The 27774-nt window shown below is 39.0% G+C and overlaps 1 protein-coding gene across 6 annotated transcripts in view; it reads left to right on the top strand.

The window, feature by feature from the left end:
• The window catches only part of MYO9A (myosin IXA), a 173646-nt gene that overhangs the window by 79818 nt on the left and 66054 nt on the right, over positions 1 to 27774 (top strand). For all 6 annotated transcript variants that reach the window (XM_084782524.1, XM_084782527.1, XM_084782526.1 and 3 more), the window contains 8 exons: positions 9286 to 9405; positions 13856 to 13931; positions 19721 to 19867; positions 21207 to 21246; positions 23038 to 23160; positions 24461 to 24541; positions 26399 to 26509; positions 27576 to 27698. In XM_084782524.1, coding sequence (XP_084638650.1) covers positions 9286 to 9405; positions 13856 to 13931; positions 19721 to 19867; positions 21207 to 21246; positions 23038 to 23160; positions 24461 to 24541; positions 26399 to 26509; positions 27576 to 27698 — 821 coding nt within the window. The remainder of the gene's footprint in view (positions 1 to 9285; positions 9406 to 13855; positions 13932 to 19720; positions 19868 to 21206; positions 21247 to 23037; positions 23161 to 24460; positions 24542 to 26398; positions 26510 to 27575; positions 27699 to 27774) is intronic.

The raw sequence follows: 27774 nt of genomic DNA on the forward strand, positions 1-27774 counted from the left end.
TTCTTGACATACTCTACAATGATGTTTCATATCTGATAAATCACATATACCTTTAAGTTATTAAATGTATGTTTTTGTATACTTGACAAATTAATCCACAGATGCTAGGTCATCAATCATGAAAAGAAAGGTAAGTTCAAAGATATCCAAACAGGCATGTCATAAACTGTCTAGAGATGGGCCGGCTAGATGGCTTAACAGATAGCACTTCCTGCCAAGTCTGATGACAGAGTTCTGTCTCTGAGACCTACAGGAGGGAAAGGACCAAGTCCTGCAAATTGTCCTCTGACCTCAACAGGCCATGGCAACTGTGCATCCCCACTCCCTGAATAAATGTAATTAAAAACATGAAATAAAAGAGACAGAGAATATGAATAGCAAATGGTAGTAGGAAAATGATTGTTATGTATAAAGGACCTAGATTAAACAGATGGTTTTTGATCAGACTTCACTGCACAGAAGGTAATAGAATATTACATATCCAAAATGTTGAAGGAAAGAGTTATAGTAAATAGCTCTACTTCCTTCAAATGCAAAATGTCTTTCTGAAAGATAGTGGTTAAGTATATTCCTAGACATAGCCAGGCTTGGTGGTGCATGCCTTTAATCCCAGCACTTGGGAGGCAGATGTAGGCAGATCTTTTTAAGCTCCAGGCCCGCATAGACTACATAGTGAATTCCAGAACCATCATTATCTCAAAGACAGAACAAAGCAAAACAAAAATTCAACAAGAGAAGCAAAAAGATAGTCCTTAGAGAAATAAATCCTAAGTGACTTTATTAGCAGACTTTCCCACTGTTTTAGTAGTCAGTGTTCTCTTGCTGGAAAGGGACACTGTGACCACAGCAACTCTGATAAAGGGAAACACTTAATTGAGGTTGGGTTACAGTTTCAGAGACTTAGTCTATTATTGTCATGGCCAGAAGCATAGCAGTGAGCAGGCAGACATGGTGCTGCGGAGGTAACTGAGAGTTCTACATCTGGATGGGCAGGCAGCAGAAAGAGAGAGACACTGGACCTAGCTTGAGTATTTGAAACCCCAAAACTCCCCTCTCTTCCGTGACACACTCCCTCCAACAGGCCACATGTACTCCTACAGGCCACGCCTCCTATTCCCTATCAAGTAGTCCTATTTCCTGATCCCCAAGTATTCAGTCATATGAGCCTATTGGGACCATTCCTATTCAAACCACCATATTCCCATAGGAAATATGAAAAGGAATTCTTATGATTGAAATGGTTAAAATGATAGTAATGGCCTGAAGAGATGGCTCAGCAGTAAATGCACTTGCTGATTTCCCAGAGCCACCTGAGTTCAGTTCCCAGCATCCATGTTAATAGTCTCACAACCTCTGGCAACTCCAGCTCTAGGGGGAAATCAAGTACCCTCTTCTGGCCTCTGAGGGAATTGCACTCATATGTGCACATATACACAGAAATAAACACAGACATAAATAAAACTAAAAAAAAAATTTTTTTTTAAGAAACATTAGTGAAAAAGAGAAGAGGACCATTATAGTTAAGTAAAAAAAAAAAAGATGGAATAAACGTTTTGGGTTTTTTTTTTACATATTCTAATACTCAAAAGATAGCTGTTTAAAGTAATAATTGTGATTTTATGCCGATGGTCATACTGTTTAAAAGATATAACTTACAGCCGGGCAGAGGTGGCGCACGCTTTTAATCCCAGCACTTCGGAGGCAGAGGCAGGCGGATCACTGTGAGTTCGAGGCCAGCCTGGTCTACAAAGCCAGTCCAGGACAGCGAAGGTTACACAGAGAAACCTTGTTTTGAAAACCAAACAAACAAAAACCCCAAAATAGCCACACACACACAAAAAAGATATAACTTATTTGATAGTAACAGTGTAAATAAAGAAAGAGATAGGGGCCACTTTTTGTGCAACTGAAATTTTTTTTAATTTGGACTAGAGTCCTAGAAATTAGTATTTTAATTATAATTGTCATGTCAACTGTTAACTAAATAATAAAAAAAGGGTCTGTTTAAAAGGAGGGCAGTAATAATGAAAGTAAAGAAAACAAAAAATGTCTTACTATGTAGAAAGCAAATAACATCCTTCAACATAACAAGGAGATCAAGAAAGAAATAATAAGAAAAAGTAGAAGAAGATACTTTGAGCTAGAGATAACAAACAAACATAGTCTATACTTGTCCCTGCTTGGTCGGTTTATGTCCTGCCATGTGTTGTTTGTTGGATGGTGGACAGTAGAAGCCTTGCCTGGAAATGATTATTGGTTACATAAGTTTATGCATGATACAGGTGTTCTACACACTGCTAGGAGACAGTCACGACCTATAGAATATAGCTCAAGGAGTGCTTATAGAAGGGCGTAGAGCTTCAAAACACCTGTATTATAAAACAGGACTTCAGGCCAATAACCCAGTGTTCTACTGTTTCTAAGCAGGACATTGTAGACTAGATTGGGAAAAAATTAGTACAGAATAAAAAAAACAAGCGAAGCATCTGGATGAGGTAGTGCACGCCTGTAATCACAGCACTCTGGGTGGCAGAGGCAGGTGGATCGCTGTGAGTTTGAGGCCACCCTGGTCTACAAAGCGAGTCCAGGGCCGCCAAGGCTGCACAGAGAAACTCCGTCTCAAAAACCCAAAACCAACTTGTCAAACAAACAACCCTCCAAAAAAACCCAAAACCAAAACAACAACAACAACAAAATACCCCAAGCAAAACCAGAAAAATGTAACAAAAACAAGCAAAATTGACTGGCTACAAGGCTCAAATTATTAACTTGCGTAATGAACGGAAGGGGACAAGTCTGTTGAAGTTATGGAAGTTAAAATATGATTATTTCTATGGTTAAGAACAAGAAATTAGAAACTAGTTGAAATGGAAATAATGACAGAAAAGTACAAACAACAAATATTGACTCCTGAAGGAATGGAAAATTGAATTCTGGTTTATAGTTTAGAAATTATATTAGTAATTATTAATTTGGCATATATACATACAGTGGAATGCTACTCATAAAAGAAATGAAGTTCTGGTAAATGTGCGCCACATTTTTTTTTCATTTTCATTTACTTATTCACTTTATATCCCAGTCATAGCCCCTTCCCTCTTCTCCTCTCAGTCCCATGCCTTCCTCCTCCTCCTCCTCTCAGTCCCATGCCTTCCTCCTCCTCTCAGTCCCATGCCTTCCTCCCCCTCCTCTCAGTCCCATGCCTTCCTCCTCCTCTCAGTCCCATGCCTTCCTCCTCCTCTCAGTCCCATGCCTTCCTCCTCCTCTCAGTCCCATGCCTTCCTCCTCCTCTCAGTCCCATGCCTTCCTCCTCCTCCTCCTCTCAGTCCCATGCCTTCCTCCTCCTCTCAGTCCCATGCCTTCCTCCTCCTCCTCCTCTCAGTCCCATGCCTTCCTCCTCCCCCTCCTCTCAGTCCCATGCCTTCCTCCTCCTCTCAGTCCCATGCCTTCCTCCTCCTCTCAGTCCCATGCCTTCCTCCTCCTCCTCCTCTCAGTCCCATGCCTTCCTCCTCCTCTCAGTCCCATGCCTTCCTCCTCCTCTCAGTCCCATGCCTTCCTCCTCCTCCTCCTCTCAGTCCCATGCCTTCCTCCTCCCCCTCCTCTCAGTCCCATGCCTTCCTCCTCCTCTCAGTCCCATGCCTTCCTCCTCCTCCTCTCAGTCCCATGCCTTCCTCCTCCTCTCAGTCCCATGCCTTCCTCCCCCTCCTCTCAGTCCCATGCCTTCCTCCTCCTCCTCTCAGTCCCATGCCTTCCTCCTCCTCTCAGTCCCATGCCTTCCTCCCCCTCCTCTCAGTCCCATGCCTTCCTCCTCCTCCTCTCAGTCCCATGCCTTCCTCCTCCTCTCAGTCCCATGCCTTCCTCCTCCTCTCAGTCCCATGCCTTCCTCCTCCTCTCAGTCCCATGCCTTCCTCCTCCCCCTCCTCTCAGTCCCATGCCTTCCTCCTCCTCCTCCTCTCAGTCCCATGCCTTCCTCCTCCTCCTCCTCTCAGTCCCATGCCTTCCTCCCCCTCCTCCTCTCAGTCCCATGCCTTCCTCCCCCTCCTCCTCTCAGTCCCATGCCTTCCTCCTCCTCCTCCTCTCAGTCCCATGCCTTCCTCCCCCTCCTCTCAGTCCCATGCCTTCCTCCCCCTCCTCTCAGTCCCATGCCTTCCTCCCCCTCCTCTCAGTCCCATGCCTTCCTCCTCCTCCTCCTCTCAGTCCCATGCCTTCCTCCCCCTCCTCCTCTCAGTCCCATGCCTTCCTCCCCCTCCTCTCAGTCCCATGCCTTCCTCCCCCTCCTCTCAGTCCCATGCCTTCCTCCCCCTCCTCTCAGTCCCATGCCTTCCTCCCCCTCCTCTCAGTCCCATGCCTTCCTCCCCCTCCTCTCAGTCCCATGCCTTCCTCCCCCTCCTCTCAGTCCCATGCCTTCCTCCCCCTCCTCTCAGTCCCATGCCTTCCTCTTCCTCCTCTCAGTCCCATGCCTTCCTCCCCCTCCTCTCAGTCCCATGCCTTCCTCCCCCTCCTCTCAGTCCCATGCCTTCCTCCCCCTCCTCTCAGTCCCATGCCTTCCTCCCCCTCCTCTCAGTCCCATGCCTTCCTCCTCCTCCTCTCAGTCCCATGCCTTCCTCCTCCTCCTCTCAGTCCCATGCCTTCCTCCCCCTCCTCTCAGTCCCATGCCTTCCTCCCCCTCCTCTCAGTCCCATGCCTTCCTCCCCCTCCTCTCAGTCCCATGCCTTCCTCCTCCTCCTCTCAGTCCCATGCCTTCCTCCTCCTCTCAGTCCCATGCCTTCCTCCTCCTCTCAGTCCCATGCCTTCCTCCTCCTCCTCTCAGTCCCATGCCTTCCTCCCCCTCCTCTCAGTCCCATGCCTTCCTCCTCCTCTCAGTCCCATGCCTTCCTCCTCCTCTCAGTCCCATGCCTTCCTCCTCCTCCTCTCAGTCCCATGCCTTCCTCCTCCTCCTCTCAGTCCCATGCCTTCCTCCTCCTCCTCTCAGTCCCATGCCTTCCTCCTCCTCCTCTCAGTCCCATGCCTTCCTCCTCCTCCTCCTCTCAGTCCCATGCCTTCCTCCTCCTCTCAGTCCCATGCCTTCCTCCTCCTCTCAGTCCCATGCCTTCCTCCTCCTCCTCCTCTCAGTCCCATGCCTTCCTCCTCCTCCTCCTCTCAGTCCCATGCTTCCTTCTTCTCCCCTCCCCGATCCCAAGCTATTCTTCAGAAAAGAGGAGCCCCCTCCTACCTACCTACCCCAGTTCATCAAGTTGCATCAAGGCTGAGCATATTTCCTTGTGGTCTGGTGAGGCAGCCCTGCCAGGGGGTGGTGATAAAAAAACTAGCAACAGAGTCCATGTTGGGGACAGCCCCTGCTCCCCTAACTAGAGAACCCACATGAAGCCTGAGCTATCCATTGCCTATATCTGTGTAGGGGCCAAAGGTCCAGTTTGTGCATGGTCCTTGGTTGGCGCATCAGCCTCCACAAGCCCCACTGGGCCCTGATTAGTTGGCTCTTTTTGTGGAGTTCCTGTCAAGTCTAGGCGCTTCTCTCCTTCCCCCTACTTTTCCACAAGACTCCCTAAGCAACACCCAATGTTTGGCTGAGTCTCAGCATCTGTTTCGAACTGCTGCTGGGTAGAGCCCCTCACAGGACAACTCTGCTAGGCTCCGGTCTGCAAGCATAGCAGAGTATTTTTACTAATGTCAGAGATTGGCTCTCTTCCGTGGAGTGGGTCTTGGGTTGGGCCAGGCATTGGTCAGACATTCCCTCAATCTCTGCTCTATCTGCTGTCTTTATCCCTGCATGTCTTGTAGGCAGGGTAAATTTTGGGTTGAAGTGTTTGTGCGTGAGTTGATGTTCCCCTCCTTCCACAGGGAGTCAGGGTGTCCTCTTCAGTCTCCATGGCCCCTGCTACTAGAAGTCTCGGTTAGCATCCCCCTCATAGCCTCCCTGAAGCCTACTCTGACTTAGCTCTCCAGCTTTTCACAGAGACACCCCACCCACAATTTCTCTTTTCTTTGCAGGCCTTTTGTCTTCCTGACCCTACTTTCCCAGGTCTGATCTCTACCCTCATTTCTCTCTGCGCTCCCTTTCCTACCTTGTTCCTTCTTTTCAACGACTACCTCTGCCTATTCTGTTTCCCCTTTTGGTATGATAGACACATTTTTAAGTATATTGTAGTGATGGTGTATAGCATTGTTTGTTAGACTAAAAAATGTTGACTTGCAGTTTGCATAGTGAATTGTGTCATGTGAATTATGTTTCAGTAAAGTATATATAAACACAAAATGAATGTTTATTGTTCATTTATTCTTTCTTAAAATTATTTTTATTTTATATGTATTGGTATCTTGCCTGCACATTTGTTTGTGTGAGGGTGTCGGACCTCCTAAAACTAGAGTCACACAGTTGTGAGCTGCCATGTGCATGCTAGGGAACCTGGGTCCCCTGGAAGAGCACTGAGATGGCTCTTAACCGTCTCTCCAGCCCCTCCGTGCATTTACTCTTAACTCCCTCATGTGCATCAGTGGACGAATCTGAACACATCAGGACATATTCCTGCCATGGTGATTCTCATAGCTTGTAAATTTTTAAAATTACTGAGCAAAAAGGCAGCAATATTAGTTCATTTGGTTTAGAAACATGCAAGGTAATGTATAGGGAAAGATCAGACTATGATTGCCTCTGGTAGTGTCAGTGGCAAGGGTAGGAGTGATAGGAAAGGTGATAAAATAACTGTGGAAGGGATGAAATGCTCTATATCTGGGTTCAGGCTTACATGGATACAAACATTTGCTTAAACTCAGCAAGCAGAGTACTTAATAAACCTGGACTCAAGTAGCCGAATATGGTAGAACATACTTAGCGTCCTTGCTATTAAGGAACACTAGGCAGGAGGATCACTTGAGCTCCAGGAGTTTAGAGATTTGCCCAGGCAATGTGAGACAGGAGGAGTCTTCAGGCTTGGGACCTGCCATAATAAAAATGTAGGTTCAGAGATCTGGCCTCAGGTGTGAATGGTACAGTGGAGCTTGGATCGTGAAGTTCCTGCTTGGTGGGTCAGAGGGTTGAAAGCTTAAATTTTTCTGTAATTAAAAAGGCTTTTGAAAAACTATATTCACTGGGCTTATATAGAGAAGCAATAAGAACTTTAATCTGGTAAACTTTAGGTAGATTCCTGTAAGTGTAGATCCGGACTTGTATTATGTGCTAGTACATAATGTAATGTAGCATCCAGGAGGCAAAGACACTAGGGTTGCTTTGAGTTTGAGCTCAGCCTAAGCTCCCTTGACTTAAAAAACAAAAACAGAAGATTTGCTTCAAAAATTTGTATGTGCCCCAAACAAATGAAACAACAAATGAAATAACTGTAATCCTTCAAAAACACAGTTTATGTGATACTTTAAAAGATAACCTCCATTGAAAATATATTTGTAAATTATCCTGGAACAATCAAGTCATCTTAAGAGGGAATTACTATATACAACAAGCAAGAAAAATATAATTTTAAGGTGTAAAAATTTTGTTACAGTCTGGAAAATAATGTTAAAGCAGTTAAAAATGTTTTTAAAAGGTTTAAAAGTCTAATGAAAGAAATAGGACACAGCATTGAATCACAAAGCTACAAAGCTACAAAAATACCCAAGTGATGCTGGTATAATACATTTGATCAAATGGAAAATAGTGCAGTGACACTGGTATAATAGATCAAATGGAAAATGGAGTGCAATGGAGAAAGTAATATTTAATTTTCTTAAAATTCTACACAGTAATTCAGTGGATTTTAATAACTATTTTTTCACACAAAAGTTTTTACATATTCTTGAATTATTTCTAGTATATCTTTAAATTATCAATTGATTGAATAGATTATACATTGTTATCTTTCTCTTCTCTCCAAACTTGTCCACTTTATTTGACTGTCAATTTAAGTACAGGCTAGTCTGATACTTAGCCAGCAAGTGTAATTACTGGTAATAATTGAAATTAAGTATTCTACTTGTGACATGACCACAGGCTGTCTCTTAAAAAATATTAAACATTTTCAATTATCGATTCTCATCTTGGCTAACTGATCCATTTAAAAAACAGTTACATTTTACTATCAGCTTGTTAAAATGTTTGAAGTGGACTTATACTTTAAAAGTCTGCTACTTTTATGTATTTGGTTAATTATAAGATTACAATTTCTCCACTAAATGATTTTATTCATTTTTATCAGTTTGATAAAATTCTTGAAGTAGATTTTTTATCATTTTAAAAACCTTTCTATTTTTATGTACTATCCAATGATTAACAAGATTGTGGGTTTTTTTTTTCTTAAATGTATGGATAGTATTTTCTGAACTTAGAAATCTAGCTTAGAGAATTTTATTGAGATGAAAAAATACTGTTGCAAGGAGTTTTTTTTTTAATATTTGAGCTTTAAAGTGACTATATTGAGAACTGTTTGTAATTTATGACATTGAGACTCATTCCTAATTCTATAATAAAATGTACTAATGAACCTTTAGTTCATTATGTAACACTTAATATGTTCCTAGGTTATACAGTTTGCATTTTTTGAGGCAAAATTGTTCAATGTAACCATTATTCCATATCTCTTAAGGTGATCTCTGAGGGACACTCAGAGAGTCTATCTCTTTTGAAATATGGAAATACTATATTCTACCTTAAATAATTTTTTCACTGATACTTATGTTCTGGAAGCTGCTCTCTTCCCTTGCCTTATTGCTAGAATGACTCCCTTGGTTACCTTTCATCTGGGGCTTTGGTCTTGTGTCTTTTCTTTCCTGGTAGTAATTCACTTTTATCTCCTTTTTCAGCGGTGAGGTATAGATTCCCCAGCTATTTTTTGTTCAAGTTCCTACTCTTTGGTGATTTACTACTTAGACGTATACATTTGATAGACTATTTACAAGTGTGGTTGATTGCCAGATATGCAAAAGAACTGTTAAATTATTTTGTAAACTGGGTATAATTTCTCTCATATTCTATCAATGTTGCCAACTATATGCTAAAGACATTTCAGAAAGGAATAATTTTTGAAGAACAACCCAATAATAGAACCTGTATGAAATGTTCCTTAAACTTTAATGTAGAATTTTTCATATGGCATTAACTCAGAATACTTTGATTAATAAAATAGACATTTTGTATATCTGAAAAGAATATTTAGTTGGGGAAAGTAAGTCACATCATCCTATGTTTTAAAATATATTAAGAGAGTTGGCAGCATTGTCTTTGATTCTCTTACTGGTTTGGGCTTAAATAATGTCTTTTTCTTTTTTCTTTGGTTTTTTGTTTTACTTCTCAAGGACACGATGATACAACGCCATGTGCAATTTTGAAAAGTATGGATAGTATCAGCTTTCTCCAACACCCAGTCCACCAGAGGAGCTTAGAGATTCTGCAGAGGTGCAAGGAGGAGAAGTACAGTAAGGCCGCAGATCCTCGTAAACCCTGTGTTGTCACATCCGTTTGGAAATGGAAATCAAGAGCATTCATGGGGGTAGCATGGAGATTGCATAGGCAGCATGACCTCCCCAGTCCTTTATTTAGACTCTAGTGCTTTCTCTTGAAATTGCTGATACACCTGGTAAATGTGGGTGAATCCTGTTGTCCACATTGTTAATTATTTAGGTTGTATCACTAAATTGGTTTCCATTTTTGTCTTGAAAGTATCTGACTCATTCTAGAAAAATGAATAGTACTTTTTCTCCTAGTGCTTTTTGGAAGTTTTACTCAAATGTACAATAAAAGAGACCGATTTGGTAAATCTTACATATATAGAAACTCATGAAATTATCACAGTAATCATGATAGTCAACATTCCCCAAAAGTTTCCTCATTATTTGGCTAAATTTTGTACTTGCTTATATGTGAGTCCTGCATAAGCAGTGTTATTAGGGGATCCATTGAAGTTGAGTGCAACATTTGACTCAGACTTTCTGTGTCTAAAAGAAACCACCACATCAGTGTTTTAGCATAAGGAAAATCAGAATATATGTCTGCTTATGTTTAAAATTGATAAAAAAGATGCACTTGGTCTCCATTTCTTTCTTGGCTCTTTGTTAGTCTGCGTGCAAATAGGTTCTTTTATCTGCTGTGTGGTTACAATACTTGGGCTTACCCCTATTGTGATAATAAATGAGTTCTTCAGAAAACTAAGCCGTTTGTGTGTAGTAGACTAAATTTACTCAAAATCTGCTTTGTGCATTTAATAAATTGCCACATGTTTAGGTTACTACTTTTACTAGAGTTACTTAATAAAAGAGCAATTAAAGTAGAAGTGCTAAAAAATAATTGCAGTGAGTTCTTTTTTTACTGTATTGGTATAAGAAAATGTATAATGTATTTTGAGAAAATATATATTTTTTTCTTGTAGTAAGAATAAAAGTAAGTAGCTTTTAAAAGATGTCTTTAAAATTTCTTCTTAATTACTGTTATTATTTCCAGTGATACACAGTCATCATTCTGATTGCTCATTTTTGTATCCTCAGTCTTTCAAAACAGTCTACAAATCTTTTGAGGACAGCTTAAGTGAACTGTACTTAATTCTAAAGTAGTTGCATGTAGTTCAGTTGTTTTGTTTGTTTCTTCATGATTGAGCCTGGCAACTGCAGACTAGATAATATTGTAGTTTATGGGTCTGGTTTCAGCGTAGGTTGCATGAAGACATTATGCATTGGCAGTTCCCTAATTTCTGCATATTGATGCCGTCATTTACTTTATGTATTTTAATTTCCACTGCAGTTACATGCAGGTGCAGCTTTAAAGTATTTTGGTACTACTGTTGCATAATCCTGGCACACTACAAGTGCAGAATGCATTGACAATGTATAAAAGGAAAAATGTAACTTTTTATTATTTTTAATATTTATTTGTTTTTATTTAGAAGTGTGTGTATGTGCATGTAAGCATGCATGCCACATGTATACAGGTGCTTTCAGAAGCCAGAAGAGAGTGTCAGATCCCTTGGAGCTGGAGTTAGAGGCATTTTTGAACTATCTCATGTGGGTGCTGGGAATTGAACTCAGTTGTCTTTTAGAGCAGTAAGTGCTCTTAACTATTTGAGCCATCTCTCCAGCCCTTAAACTTTTACATTAAAATTTTTTTTCACTAAAATAATAATTGAAGCTTTTACCTTAAGAATCTAGGAAAAACAATATGTTAAGCCTTTAAAAAGGAAAATAAATCAAATGATCCTGTGAGCTAAAAAGAATTGATATAGAAAGCAAATAATAGTCTGTAATATGTTTGTTTATACTGTTGCTTTAGTAACGGCAGTGTATTATAAGGCGAGCATGTAGCAGAACAAAACTCACTTGAAGGCTAAGAAGCAAGGAGCAGAGGCTGGAGTCCCAGAACCACCTTTGTACGTGCACTGGTAATGACCCTGCTACCTGCTGCCAGCACAGCTTCTTTAAAACATTCTGCAGAACCGAACTTCTAATGTGGTGGCCTTAAGGGACAGTCAAGATCCAAAACATGCTAACAATCTAGTTAACACACTGTGATAACCATCTATAAAAGAAAAAGTATGTGATCATCTCAGTAAATGAAAAAAAAAAAGGTTGTCATAATTCTGCTCTCTTTTCTTTTAAAACCTGGCAACTAAGTGCCCCAGTTTGTAAAGGGTTGCATGAAAAATCTTAGCACAGACTTTCTCCAAATACATATAAGTTAAGACATTTTAGTAAAGACAAGGTAAAGATATTTCATATAGCCACTTGTATTCAGGGTCACAGGCAGATTAGATTAGTACAACAACAAAGATATAGAAAAGGAATTTGAAAGGAAGGAATTAGTTAACGTGGCCCTTAGTTGAAAGGTAAAAATCTGTAAAATTGTTTTATAACTAAAACGTGAACTTAACAGTCTTGTAGGATACCTACTACAGATACAAAATCACATTTTAAACCCTAAATACATGGAATGTGGAGTTTATAAATGCCATTTATAGTATTTGAGGCAGCCAGTCCACTCCCACATTTTATAAGAGAAGGTATGTGTGACAAAAGTACATGGCAAGTGTATCACTTCTAATACTAGAAAAGATTACCATTCCCATTTTTGGTATGACTTTATTTGTTAGCTTTTACATCAGCGTGAGGGAAGCCACTGCGTGAGCAGCTCCATTCAGAGTTCCACCAAAGTCCTCAGCCAACAGGTAATAAGGAGCTGGGCTTCCTTAGCAACTGGCTGGATGACCTAAGAGTGAGCCATCCTGTATTCTAGTCCCAGGATGACTGCAGTCTTGCTTGGCAGCTTTAGCACAACCTGACTAGGAGGCCCTAACTTAGAATTACCTAGATAAGCAACTCCTAATTTTCATTCTTTTGGAAACTGAGTTAGATGGGCTTGGTAGCCGAGTTAAAATCTCATCTTACTGTGGAAACTTGCACAGGAGATAGTAACTTAGGGAAAACTTTTCTCAAAAATGAGAGTGGGGGAGTGGAGGGAGAAGGGAGGAAGGAGGAGAGCTGGGAGATGGGAGGGAGAGAGAGAGACAGACAGACGGACCGAATTGAGGAGGACTAGGGGTAGGGCAGTGGTCGAGTGTTAGGACTCTTGTATAGCATACATGAAGCCCTGGATTCAGTATTACTAGGTGTTGCAGAAAGGGAGCAAAATGGAAGGAAAACTGTGAACCAAATCAAAAGTACAGAAATGGATCCATATATATGTAATATGGCGTGTTGATTTTCTACCAAGGTGCTGAGATAGTTTAGTGGAATAATGGATTATTTCAACAAACTAATGGCATTGAGCAACTTGGTATCCATTTGTTAAAAGAGAACTCTTAAGTCATGAAAAGTTATTTTGGAATGAGTCATGCGATTTAAAGTTCAAAGCCAGTAAATTTATAAGAAAACTTGAGAAAAAACACAAGCCACGGTTTTTTGTTTTTTGTTGTTGTTTGTTTTGTTTTTAAGGCTATATAAGCATGAACTAAAAATAGAGGAAAAGTGATAAGTTAGAATTCCCTGAATTAAAAACTTAATACTTTTAAAAATAATATCAAGAGAAGAAAAACCATGGCCACAGTCTGGGAAACAGCGTCTTTAATCTTGAAAATACATTTTCTAATCATGAGCATGGATATCATCCCGTTAATTGGCCCTTGGTTTCTTTTAGTGATATTTTATAATTTTCAATGTAGACATCTTGAGTTATTCTGTTAAGTTTACATTATTTTGATTTTATGAATGGAATTACTAGTCTTTGATCACTTATTACATCTGTACAGAAATAGAGTTGCTATCTAAACATCAATGTAATTTTCTATATTTTTGCTGAATATATTAACTTTACAGATTTTTTTACATCTTTTTTTAGGATTTTCTTTGTATGATTGTGTCATCTTTTTAATGAAGATCTTCTGTAAAAATACTTGATTTCCTTTCCAATGTATCTTAAACATTTATATATATTGATCATCTTGTATTTACTGAGCCTATAAATATTCATAATCCATAAGGAAATAGTCTTTGATTTTGAGTGTTTTTATAGGTAGCATCCATAGATTTCTAAAGTATATGCTAGATAATCAGCAGTGTATTTGTTGCCAAAAAGTGATACAAAGGGTCACCTTAGAAGTGTTTTTGAGTATCAGAATACATGAGTTTTGTATTTATTTAGTCTTTAACCTGCTTGCTCTTATACTTCCTAATGTTAATGTTTAAATGAAATTAATAAGTTCCTATTTAGGTTCATTTAATCAGGTTCCAGTTGTGATAGTTACAGAACTACTCATAGTATCTGACATTTATCAGGTGTTTAAAACGAAGTTTATTAGTTCTTCTCTTTAGAAATTTTTTCTTTTGTATTTTGAAGTTGCACTAATTTGTTGATATTTTATACTTTTTTTTTCCCTTTTGTTAGGTATAACCCGAAAAAACCCAAGAACACCTCTTTCTGATCTTCAGGGCATGAACACTCTAAATGAAAAAAATCAACAGTAAGTTTGGTAAATGTTTATAAGGAAATATGGGATGAATAGTTATTCATCTTACTGATATTTTTGGATATTGCTATATAGCCTGTCAGCCCTTCATCTTGTGATTCTCCTGCCTCAGCCTAAGCATTGGGATTGTAAGTGTGTGCCACCACACTTAACTCTGATTTATGTTTTTGCATATTTGTGAAAATGTGTTGTGGGCATGTCTATGTGTGTAAGGGTGAATGCACATAGATCATGGCACATGTGTGGTGGTCAGAACACAGCCTTAGATATCAGCCCCTGTGTTTTACCTTGTTTGAGGTGGCTGGATCTCTTTGTTGTTCACTCCTGTATGCATCAGGCTACCTGGCTCATAAGCTTCTGGAGATTGTCCTGTCTTTGTCTTGTATCGTAGCATAGGAGTACCGGGATTATAGAAGTGTTAAAGCATCCAAACTTTTTACATTAGTTGTGGGGTTCATATTCACAGCCTCGGGATTGTGCAGCAAGTGCATAAAGCACTGAGTTGTCTCTTCTGTCATCAGATTGTTTAACATTTGAAAAATTTATTTAATTGTTTTGTGTTTGTTGGGGTAGGGGAATGTTGATAGTATGTGTTTAGAAGTCAGAGAAAACCTTGGCACCAGGTTCTCTCCTTCATCCACGTGGGATCCAGATCAAATCAGGCTTGACAGTAACTGCCTTGTCCTGCTGAGCCATCTTATTTTTTTTTTCTCTGAATAGGCCATGTTTTCTGAGTGAGTATATGTTATGTGTTTGAGTATGATTTCTAGTTTTAATTTTTATTGTTATGTAGTGCGCATCTGAATATAATAATGTGGTAACTAGAAATATATCATTCTTCTTTTGTACATCCCACCTGTTCTGTGTTTGAATTTTTTTTCCCTCTTGCTTTTTCTGTTTGCCTGGTTTTTCAGCTGTAGACTTTCTGTACCCAAGATCAGCTTAAGGTATACCGTTAAGAACTTCTCAGCTATTTTATGATTCTTTTTATTGGACACATGCAGTTATTTTTCAATTTTATGCACATGAGTTATTTGTTAATACCTGATTTTCAAATCAGAAAAGGAGAAAGTTGAAGGCTAGGGGTAGAAAGTGGTGATTATCTTTTAAGTGCACTCAGGTCATTCAAGTGGAGGAGAAGAGGACTTGTAACAGTGTAGAAGGGACCACAGTTTTTTGTTTTTGTGTTTTTTTTTAACTGAATGATTAATGCACTTATCAACACATACATCTCTAATACATGGAGGAGAAAGTTCTGTAGGCCCATGTTGCCCATGAGCTGTATGGAAGCTATTCCAAGATGATGGATACAACTCTCTCCTACCACTTAGTTGAGATTTAGTAGAGAAACTTTTCCATGGAAGGTACAAGTTATCAGTCGACCTCAGATTTCCAAATTATAGTTGTCTTTATTTAGTTTTATTTAGTTTTGCTTTCTACATTTTCATTTACTCATGGCTGTCTGTGGCCTCAGAAATATTAAACAGGAAATTCTAAAAATAAAAAAGTCCTCAATTTTAAATTAGGTGCTATTCTTTATATTGTGATGATGTCACTTTTACGAATGTTGATTCTTACCAATGTTCTATTTTACTATTAATGTTGCTAATTCCTTACCAGGGCTAATTTAGAAATGGAAATAGAACTTACCATAGGCATTTGTCTTAGTGGTCATTGCTTTGAAGAGATACCATGAGCATGGCAGCTCTTATAAAATATAAGGCATTTAATTGGGGCTAGCTTACAGTTTCAGAGGTTTAGTCTTTCTTCATCATGGCAGGAAGCATGGTGGTAAACAGGCAGACATGGTGCTGGAGAAGGAGCTTTGAGTTACTGGATCTGCAGGCAACAGGAAGAGAGAAAGCCCCTGGGGGCTGGCTTGGGCTATTGAAACCTCAAAGCCTACCCCCAGGGGACACACCTCCTAATCCCTCCCAACTAGTGCCTTTCCCTTATGACCAGGCATTCAATATATGTACCTACGGGGCCATTGTTACTCAGACCACCAGAGTATTTGTATGTAAGAAGTGAATGCAGTCTCTGGTGGACTTGTGTACTGTCGTTTTCAGATATGGGGATCTTGGAATATTTTCCTATAGTTTTATTCAAAAGTGTTCACCTAGTGCAGTTGTTGTCTCAAGTGGGGAGACACATATCTGTCTGCCATCAGATGGGTATATTATTCCTTCCCATATGTTTTTTCCCATCCAGTACCAGGGGCTGAATTTAGAACCTTGTTGATGCCAGGCCAGCACTCTACACTGAACACTGTCCCCAGTACTAGCCCTCTTTTTACTTTGTTTTTGGTAGGATCACACTAAATTGCCCCAGCTGATCTTCAACTCATACTGTAGCTCAGGACTTGTGATGCTCCTCCTCTCAAGTTAGTAAACATTGTTATCACTATGATACTTAATGAGCTGGTAGTCTTAAATTAAATGCTTTTAGAATTAAACTTTTAGGGGCTGGAGAGATGGCTCATCGGTTAAGAGCACTGACTGCTCTTCCAGAGGACCTGGGTTCAATTCCCAGCACCCACATGGCCGTTCACAATTGTCTGTAACTCCAAGATATGACACCCTTACACAGACATACATGTAGGCAAAACACTAATGCACTAAAAACAAAGAAAGTATTAAAAAAATTAAACTTTTAAAATTACTTATTTAGGCTTCTTCATTTTATGCCATTAATCAAATTTTCTTCTCTTTTATTTCGTTTGAGACAGGATCTTGCTATGTTTTTCCGGCTAGCCTGATACTTGGTATGCAGTCCAGACTACCCTGGAATTCAGGCAGTTCTCCTGCATAAGCTTCATGTTCTTCATTTCCTTCTAATCTCCATTTAATTAATTTAAAAATACTTTTGTGATAAGACTTAGTATATAAAATTGGGGCTGTCTTTGAGCCTTATCCATGAGATCTTTCCTAACTACTCTATTTTAAAAGTTTATCATTTTATTTTGCCTAGCTTTTCTCATTTGGTTATTTGACCCACAACATGTTTTCCTAAGTACTTACTAGTCTCCTCAGACTTTATTATAAACCATGTGATAGTATGTTTTTTAGTTTGGTTGAAATGTAGTTTGGTACCAAATAATTATTTTAAACTAGTGAATGAATATATTCTGCAAATTTATGTATGATACTAATGTATTTAATTTTCAAGAGTTTCAAGTTTTCTTTCTCAGTATTTACTGGGTTCCCCCCACCTCATTTTTGAGACAGGGTTTCTTTGTGTAACAGATAGCCTTAGCTATCCTGGAACTCATTTTGTAGACCAGGCTGGCCTCAAACTCACCTGCCTCTGCCTCCTGAGTGCGGGGATTAAAGTCAATGTACCGCCGCACTGGGCTTCTTAAGAATATTACTTGTAGTGCCCTCACCCTCATGACTGGATAGTTTTATTCTTAGGTTTTTTATTGTTTGTTTTGTTTTTTTGAGACAGGGTCTCTATGTAGCTCTGGCTGCCCTGGAATTCACTATATAAACCAAGCTGGCCTCAATGTGCTGGGATCACCATGTCTGACCTCCTTCAAGTTTTTTGTGTTTCATTGTTTTAGTTTCTTTTCCATGCTAGAGGCTTTCCTTGGTTGTCTAGTGAGTATGTTTAAGACTGAAAAGCACTATCAGTTTGGGTGTCTGGAGTCATTTCATGAAACATCAGTGTTTCCTTTTTATTTGGCTAAATTCTCCCCCACAATGTATGCCAACTGACTACTTAGATTATATAATCTAAAATGAATTATATAATTCTTATAAAAGCTGGATAAAAAGACTCAGTACCTCTATTTTCAATATTGCCCTTAACTTCTGTGCAAAACATTACTATCTTCACGAATGGATACTGTTGTTTAGATTACAGACTTTCTCTTTGGCTTCTTGTTCATATAAAGAAAGAACAGAGTTTGAGAAATTAATGTGTCACTCATATTACAAAGATATATCATTTGTTCTCAGTTTATTCTCTTTGTTCTTAAATGTTAATTCATTTAAAATATAATTTGTATTTTTTTAATGATTTCTGAAGTGATTTACATCTACTATCTTAACCTAGAAAGCCCTTAATTAAATATTATACTATAATCACTGGCAATTGTCTATTCATTCCTCTGCCTCTAATGTTGATTATAGCACTTAAATCTGTAGCAACAACTTAATATTTTTAGTTGGTGTGTCAGTAACGTGGGTGTTTATGAATAAGACGGCTCAGGAAGAAATAGATACTCCATAGAATCATGTAACTATTGGTATTAGAAATCTCAATAAAGATTTTTGAAAGCTCTAAAAAAAAAATCATAGATCAATCCATTTGTCCACAAATATTGGGAATTCCTTGTTTTTAATAGCTGAATAGTATTCCATAGTGTAAATGTTCCACAGTTTCTTTATCCATTCTTCTACTGAGGGACACTTAGGCTGTTTCCATGTTCTGGCTATTATGAATAAGGCTGCTATGAACATGGTTGAGCAAATGTTCTTGTTGTGTGCTGGAGCATCTTCTGGGTATATTCCAAGGAGTGGAATAGCTGAGTCTTGAGGAAGCCCTATTCCCAGTTTTCTGAGATAGCGCCAGACAGATTTCCAAAGTGGCTGCACTAGTCTGCATTCCCACCAGCAATGAAGGAGTGTTCCTCTTTCTCCACATCCTTGCCAGCATGTGTTGTCACTTGAATGTTTGATTTTAGCCATTCTGATGGGGTGTAAGATGGAATCTCAGAGTTGTTTTGATTTGCATTTCTCTGATGACTAGAGATGTTGAGCATTTCTTTAAGTGTGTCTCAGCCATTTGATATTCCTCTGTTGAGAATTCTCTGTTTAATTCTGAGCCCCCTTTCTCAATTGGAACTAGAAATGATCATAATGAGTGAGCTAACCCTGAAGCAGAGAGACTCATATGGTATATACTCACTTATAACTGGACACTAGCCCAAGGGGCAGGTCCCATGAAAGTCTACACTTACCAGGAAAGTGGGACAGAGGTGAGGACATCCTATTGAGACTCTAGGTGAGAAAAATATAGGGGATAGGGAAGTAGATGGATCCAGTGGGTCCTAGGAACCTCCAAGAGGAACACTATGATGGGTGGATCTGAGCCCAGGGGTTCTTCTTGATCTAAGGCACCAACCAAGGACAATACGTGCAGTCATCATCAAACCCCTACCCAGACCTAGCCAAGGGGCAGAGCATTCTCCACACTTAAGTGGAGACTGGGGACTGACTTTCACACGATCTCTGATGACCCATATTTGGCCATGTCCCCTTGTTGGGGAGGCCCAATGGCACTCCGAGGAAGGATAGCAGACTACCAAGAAGAGACTTGATACCGTAGCACCATATTCATGGGGAGGAGGTCCCCATCAGTCACAGTCATAGGGAAAGGGGATTGGGGTGAAAGCGGGAGGGAGGGAGGAATGGGAGGATGCATGGGATGGGATAGAAAATGAGATGTAATATGAATTATTTTACTTTTCAATAAAAATGTGTTAAAAAACATCATAGATTTGATTGTACATTAAAACATATAACTTACATATAACAATGTTAATGATGTTATCTATATGATATATCCATCTACCTGTATATAAATGTGTCAGAATCCACTAAAGTTTTCTTTCTGGTTGACTGAGAGGTCCTACTTTATTGGTAATCATTGTAATAAACCATTTTATGCTGCTTAGCATTAAAATCTTTAAATGTTCCATTTTAAAAATATACCATATTTTATATTAATACAATAATATGGAGATAATTAACGTAAGGAAACTATACTATTTTTTCCAGTGACACGTTTGATATTGCCTGGAATGTCAGAACTGGCATTCGCCAGAGCAGACTACCAACTAGCAACACTTCCTTGCTTGATAAAGATGGGATATTTGCTAATTCAGCAAGCAGTAAACTGCTGGAGAGAGCCCATGGAATTCTCACGTCAGTATTGGTTATTAATAGACTTTTTTGTTTGTTTGGTTGGTTGGTTTTTCGAGACAGGGCTTCTCTGTGTAGCCTTGGCTGTCCTGGACTCCATTTGTAGACCAGGCTGGCCTCAAACTCACAGCGATCCACCTGCCTCTGCCAGAGTGCTGGGATTATAGGCGTGTGCCACTGTGCCCGGCTATTAATAGACTATTTAAGGGAGCATTTTACTAAATTTTCTTACAGAAAATATAATGAGAAATGAAGTAGTATTTTCATGGATATAATTTTGATTGAAAAAGATTGAAATGGACAGTTTTTAAAACTATGAGTCTAATGCATTATATATAGCATTGCTTTGCTTTCTCTTTCTGTTTTCCCTATTCACTAGCAAAAATAAAAGTAGATTAAACTTAATTGCAGGGAATTATTGTTATTTTCTTGTAGAGAAAGACAAAACTTAGCTCTTTTAGGATCCCCTGTCATGTCTACAGCTATTATTCTTTAGGTCTAGCATTGGACAGGACAATCTCATGCTCATGGCATAAATGGCAGCGTGTGTAGTATCTTACAGGAGTCATCTGTTATTACCTGATGAAGGAACTGGTTTGCACATAGCAGTAACTATGCTTGCTCTCTATTGAAGTAATTGCTTAATAGTGTCAATAGGCTTGGTTTATGTAAATCTTGCTCTGCTCATGAAATGAATCCCAATTCAATTAATTTTCTCAACAATGCTAAAAAAAAAAAAATCTTGTCCTCACTTTATAGTCTCACATAATGAAACCAAGATTTAGAGAAGTTCTACTTCGGTGTAATTTCTCAGCCGGGCTCTAAGCACTGAGCTGTATTTGCTCTTTTTCTGAAGCCATAATAAAAGTTAATTTTTGTTTATGAGTAGGGAAAATGAATAGAAAAATGTAATTTCCAAAATAAAAAATTATATTTTGCTGAAATGTATATTTTTAACTATTTATGAAATATAGGCATATCTTAAAAATATTTTAATGGTAGAAGTAAATCTTTGAAGGTGTTAGAAAGTAGAACCCTAACTACGTACAAGAAAGCAAAACTTACTGGCTTCAAAAGTACAGCCGCACATCACTAATCTTCAGGCCCCACTCCTGCTTATACTCAGGCTACAGTGCTGATGCTTCTTCTGTGTCTCGGCCCTGCCTACTCTTTCTCAGTGATGCCTGCTTGGTTGAGCCAGATAGCGTTTTTCTACAGAGTGCCCACATTTCCCAGTGGAAGAATTGAGAATTTAGTTGCACCGAGATGGCTCTTTTATCACTCATTTATACTGTAGGGTTTGATTTTTTTTTTCCTTCTAATGAATGTTTTATCTTTATAGGAGAAGCAAAAACTTCAAATTAAAACCTGTTCTTCCAAAGGTGAGTACTGTGGAAAAAAAATGTAGTTATTATTTCCCTATTGAGTGTCTTTTTTTAAAATTTATGCCACCAATGTTTATAAGTCAAATATATGAAAACCCTTATTCATGTCTAAAGTACAGACTATATGTACTTAGCAGGATCCATTTTAGAAATAGCAAAGTCTGGTAGGAACTGGACAAGCCTAATAGTTTAAGCATAAATAACTACTCATGATAAATATTATTCTCTAATTTTTTTAAAGCTCCTGATTATACAAGTTCTGTTTAATAATTGCTACTTTTCATTTTTCTTTGAGCCACGTGAAAGTGACAATCTGAATTCTGAAAACATTTCTACTTAGTGATTATGTGATTCTCATCTATTATAAATATTGCACAGTGTTTCTATAAAGAGTTAAATAATCTCTGAGGGCCAGTTTTCTATTGTAAGTACTTAGGTCTACTGTTGTAGTATAGATACAACTTTAGATAATATGAAACTGAACAAGTAAGTCCATGTGCTGATAAAACTCATTTATGAACACTGACATTGAATTTCATATAAATTTTTATATTAAAATCAGTGAAAAGGAGCTGGAGAGATGGCACAGAGGTTAAGAGCACTGGCTGCTCTTTCAAAGATCCTGAGTTCAATTCCCAGAAACCACATGGTAACTCACAACCATCTACACTGAGATCTGGTGCCCTCTTCTGGCATGTGTTGTACACACAGGCAAAACACTATATACATAATAAATAAAAAATGTTTTAGAAAAACAGGTTTATTTTATTGTATTTATTTTTTTGGTTTTTCGAGATGAGGTTTCTCTGTGTAGCCTTGGCCAACTAGACTTACTTTGTAGACCAGCCTGGCCACAAACTCACAGCGATCCATCTGCCTCTGCCTCTGCCTCCCGAGTGCTGGGATTAAAGGCATGTGCCACCACACCCGGCCTTTATTTTATTTTTTGAGGCAGAGTTTGTCTGTATAGTCTTGGTTGTCCTGGACTCACTCAGTAGAGAAGTTTCTTAAGGTAGGGGTTAGGGTGCTGGATTGGTCTCAGAGTTGTTCTGCATTGTAGCACCAGTAAACTCCTGAGAGCCTTATAAGAGTGCATGTCCTGGCTCTCTCCCCTTACTTACTCTTGAGACAAAACCAGGTCTTGAATGTCCCTGGAACAAGTTCATCTGTATATTAGATCTCACATTTCTATTTCACTCACTCCTCATTTACCTACCTCTAGAAGTTGATGGATTCTGAATTCCTGAGTCTTTAGGCCAGTCAGAAGGAACCTGCCAGTGCTTATAAGCCCTGCTACCTATTGTGTAATGAGGGGACCACAGGGCTAAACTGTATTTACTCTACAGTAATTGTAACAACGCAGATGTCCTTTACTCTGCCTCCGAACACTTAGAACACTCCAGTGCTTAGAGATTGGGGGAAGAGAGAGTTAAAAGTGCCTTTGTGTGCATTTTGCCCAAAAGAACAGAACTAGTAGCCAGTGCCTTTGCCTCAGTTATGCCTGGCCTGCTTCATACAGTATTTAACTGGCCAGTTTAAGCCACTTCCAGAATTCTAGATGCAGTAGTTTAGGAAATATAGTTTAAAATTGAATTTTTTAGCTTTTGGAGGAAGGAGAGGGAAGAATGGCTACTAACTCACACTTTTCATTTGATCATATTCATACACGAAATGTTTTGCACATAGTGTTGGAAATGAATAATTACAGTGCTGCACAAAGTAACACAGGAACAGAGTGAAAGTCGATCTGCAAGGTGAAGCTAGTAGTACTGTCTCTCTTGTCTTTAGCACTTGCTGGAGGTGAATTCTCTGAAGCATCTGACAAGACTGACCCTTCAGGATCGGATCACCAAATCTCTTCTTCATTTGCACAAGAAGAAGAAACCTCCCAGTATCAGTGCCCAGTTTCAGGTTATTACCTCTTCTCATGCCAAATAAAATCTGGTGGTTTTTTGTTTGTTTGTTTCTTTTGTTTTTACTATTGTTGAAGGATCAAAGTGAGCTGCAAGATCATTGCTATGATAGGATTCATATGCCTAAGAAGCTGTAGTGTTGAGTGCTTCGATTAGAAAAGGGTTAGGGTGTATGTCCGAGAATCAAAGGTCTTCAGTAAAATAGAAAGTGAAGAATGCTTTAAACTCAAAGCAAGTAGAAAGAAGGAAAGAAACAAAGATAAATCTATGAAACTATAAACAGAGGAGGGGCTGGAGAGGGCTTTGCAGCTTAGCGTGTAAATGTGCTTGCAGAGGACTTGAGTTAGGTTCCCGGCACCCACCTAGGGTGCCTCACAGTCACCTCCTAACTGCCTTGGACCTTTGTGGACACATACCCATATGCCCATAATTCCAGGACACAGAAGGCTGATAACAGGGACATCACAAGTTAAGGTCAGCCTCAGCTACATAGCTTGTTACAGGCCAACTGGAACAAATATTAAAGAGCCTCTCTCAAAACAAAGATAGGGGCGGGGCAGGGAAGCAGAGCTACCTAAAATGTGTGTTTGAGCAAAGTTACTTAATTCATGTGAAGAAAACCTATTCTCTATTCTCTATTTAGAGTATTCTGAAATGCATCTGCAATAATGACTATTGCTAGGGGGTCAGCTTTAAGATCAAACTGTATTTCTTATCCTCAGCAGTTCTTTTTGTTATGTTTTGTTTGAGGCAGGGTTTCTCTGTATAGCCGCGGCTGTCCTGGACTTGCTTTGTAGACCAGGCTAGCAATTCTTGATGTAACCAGAATGTGAATATATACAATTTTCTTCTCAGAAACAAACCTTTCTATGCATACGAAGTTTTTGCTTATTTTGCCACACTGCTGTTTATATGTAACTGATGGGCAGTTTGATCTTCATGTGGGTCCCCCGAGTGAGTTGAGTGTGTGCTGTTTATGACGTGGACTTTGTTGCCTGCTTTCAATCACTTTACCCTAACCTGGCTGCCTTACCTGGCCTCAGTGGATGAGGGGGAGCTCAGTACGATGCGACTTTCTGTGCTGGGGTGGGTTGGAGTTGGGGGGGCTCCCCTTTTCTGAGGACAAGGGAGGGGGGAGTAGGAGGAAGAAAGTGGGAAGGAGGGACTAAGAGGAGAGGTGGGGAAGGGGTTACATCTGGGATATAAAGTGAATATATAAATTAAAAAACAAAAACCAACTATGTCACTTGTCAACTCTTGAGCAAAAGAGAATACTAATGTCACTACTTTTATTGCAGGCCTCCTTAAGCAAGCTGATGGAAACACTTGGTCAGGCAGAACCATATTTTGTAAAATGCATTCGCTCAAATGCTGAAAAGGTAAAAGTATCCTATACATCACAGTACATCAGTCAGGTTATTTGAAAACAAAGTTTGAATTCCCTTAAAAGTGACCAGAGGAAAAACTATACATACTTTTTGTATAGAAAATTATATTCCTTAAGTATTACTTATACCTATTTTTTAAAATCTCCATACTTACCCAATTTTAAGATGTTTGTGGATTTGATTCAGCATGTGCTAGACTCTGAGAGGCAAATATTAATACCCCTTGAAATTCCATCAGAAAAAAAGGGATTTTTTTTCCTATGAAAATTTTGTTGTTTTAAAGGTTAATTAACCTCTTTTTGGATATAGTTATATCTCTTAGTTATTGTTTAGTATTTTCATATTTAGAAATTTTTACCTTTACTTTTTCTGTTGCAGCCCCTTTAATTAGCACTTGTTTGTCATCTTTATGCTCATTATGGGAAAAAGTGTGCAGCTAAAAAGCTTAAGTACAGTAGACATTAAGTTCATCTTTCTTGATTATTTATGTGTATGTATGTGTGCACAAGTACCATAGTGCACATGTGTAGGAGTTATCAGTCATATTTTAAATAATTTTTAATAAACAATCTGCAATTCTGCTGCTTTGTTTTGGGGCTGATAAGATGGCTCAGCAAGTAAAGCTTCCTGAGCCAAGCTTGATAACCTTTTTATCCTCAGAATCCCCATGGTGGAAGAAGACTGACTTCAGTAAGTTGTCCTCTGACTTCCCACGTGTGCTGTGGCACACTCATACCTGCGCGTGCGCGCACACACACACACACACACACACAGTAGTTATTTCATTATTCCATGACTTAAGTATTTTATCTGTGTAATGATCTACTGTAATTACAGTATTAATTCATCGTCTTTTTGATTATTAACACCTTCCAGCTATGAAGTGCTTACTTCTCCTTGTATTGAGTAGAAGTATGAGTTCCAGTTATTGAGACCTCGTTGTTCAAAAGTTGAGTTGATGAAATGTATCAGGTCCTAGGATAAGTTATCAAGATAAGTTCTATATATTCACATATAACGCGTGCATAGGATCATTAAAAATAATATTATGACCGAGCAGTGTCAGAAGCTACAAATACATCTCCTAGAAGTGTAGCTACTGAGATACCTAGGTGTGACAAGACAGTTAGTCTTTTTCCTGTGAATGCCTGTGTAATAAAGGAGCTTAACATTCTCAGGACTATAAAGATTTCCCCCTCCCCCCTTTTTTCTGTGTTGCATGTTTGTGTCATAAGCAAAAGTATTATGGAAATAAACAAATCTGTCTTTTTTGGGGGGGTGGATTTTGAGACAGGGTCTCTCTGTGTAGCCTTGGCTGTCCTGGACTCGCTTTGTAGACCAGGCTGGCCTCGAACTCACAGCGATCCACCTTCCTCTGCTTCCCAAGTGCTGGGATTAAAGGTGTGCGCCACCACGCCCGGCACAAATCTGTTTTTTATTAGGAGAATTTTGTCAGTTCTTAGCCAAGGCAACAAATGAAGTAGGTCCGCTATTTTCTTAGTGACATTACCAGATAAATATCTTGATGAAACACAAAATTATAAACAAAGTTTGGTTAAATACATTAATGCCATTAGTTTGTAGTGACTGTGCCTTGAGGCCTTTGTACACCCACATTTCTACTGTGCTTTGTTGTTCATTTGCCTACAACATTGCTTTCTCCCTCGTTACTCCAGATCAGGGCAATCATCTTTTCATAAGTTACCAGTTAGGAGGAGAGCTTGTCCATTCTTAAACTGACTAAGTCAGTCCCTGGATACTCAAAGGTCAAAGGTCAGCTGTACTTCTAAGACAAACTGAAATTTGGAGATTTACTAACCTTTTTTTTTTTTCATTTGTTTGTTTTAGCTGCCCTTAAGATTCAATGATGCCTTGGTACTAAGACAGCTTCGGTACACTGGGATGCTGGAAACAGTTCGAATTCGCCAGTCAGGATATAGCTCCAAATATTCTTTCCAGGTTATATGTGTCTATAATATATTTAAATTAATATATATAATTTTATATGAATATATGTATATGATATGTATACATATATGTTTTTAAAGGATTTTTATTTTTATTTTGTGTCTATGGGTGTTTTGCCTGCATATATAACTATGCACCATTTGCATGTAGTGCCTTTGGAGGCCAGAAGCAAGTGTCATATTCCTTTGAAGGAGTTACAGATGGCTGTTAGCAGGCATGTGGATGCTTGGACTCTAACCCAGACACTTGGAAGAGTGTCCAGTACTCTTAATCACTGAGCCATCTCTTCTGTTCTTCCTGTTTTTACTTTAAAGCAAAAAACTTTCTTTTATTTCACCCTACTTTTTTTATTAGTAAGTTTCATTCTTTGACAATTTTATACAGGTATATAATAATTCTGGTTACTCTCATACCCACTCTCTGTTATCACTTTTCTATCCCTGCCATGGCACCTTGTACTTAAAAGAATGAGAAAACAGGCCATAGAGTACCTTCACTTGGGTGGCTCACTGCCCTCTTGCAGTGGAGTCTGAGTTTTTTTTTTTTACATTGCCTTACTTTTTTGGTTTTATTTCGAGACAGGGTTTCTCTATGTAGCCTTGGTTGTCCTGGACTCGCTTTGTAGACACCACGTTGGCCTCAAACTCACAGGGATCCACCTGCCTCTGCCTCCCAAGTGCTGGAATTAAAGGTGTGCACCACCACACGGGCTCTACATTGTCTTACTTTAAATACTTTTCTTTTTATGGGCTGGAGAGATGGCTCAGAGGTTAAGAGCACTGTCTGCTCTTCCAGAGGTCCTGAATTCAATTCCCAGCAACCACATGGCAGTTCACAACTGTCTGTAACTTGAGTTTCAGAGGAAACGACACACTCTCACAGACATACATGCAAGCAAAACACCAATGTAAATAAATAAAAGTAAATATTTTAAAAATGTTTTCTTTTTATTCAAAGACTGAGAAACCCATTAATAAAAGGCTGGTCAGTCAGCTTAGGGCATAATACTTACCTAGTTACCTTGTGATTTGATACCAATTTTTTTTTAACTTTTCAGGATTTTGTGAGCCACTTTCATGTTCTACTTCCCCAAAATATTATCCCATCTAAATTTAACATTCAAGATTTCTTCAGGAAAATCAATATTAATCCTGATAATTATCAAGTTGGAAAAACCATGGTAAGTACATATATAGCCTTATTTAAATTGAGATCATTTTATATTTTGATAATAATACCTGTCTTTGTCTATGAGT

The sequence above is a fragment of the Acomys minous genome (assembly GCF_964271855.1).
Source record: "Acomys minous genome assembly, chromosome: 5".
Lineage (NCBI taxonomy): Eukaryota > Metazoa > Chordata > Mammalia > Rodentia > Muridae > Acomys > Acomys minous.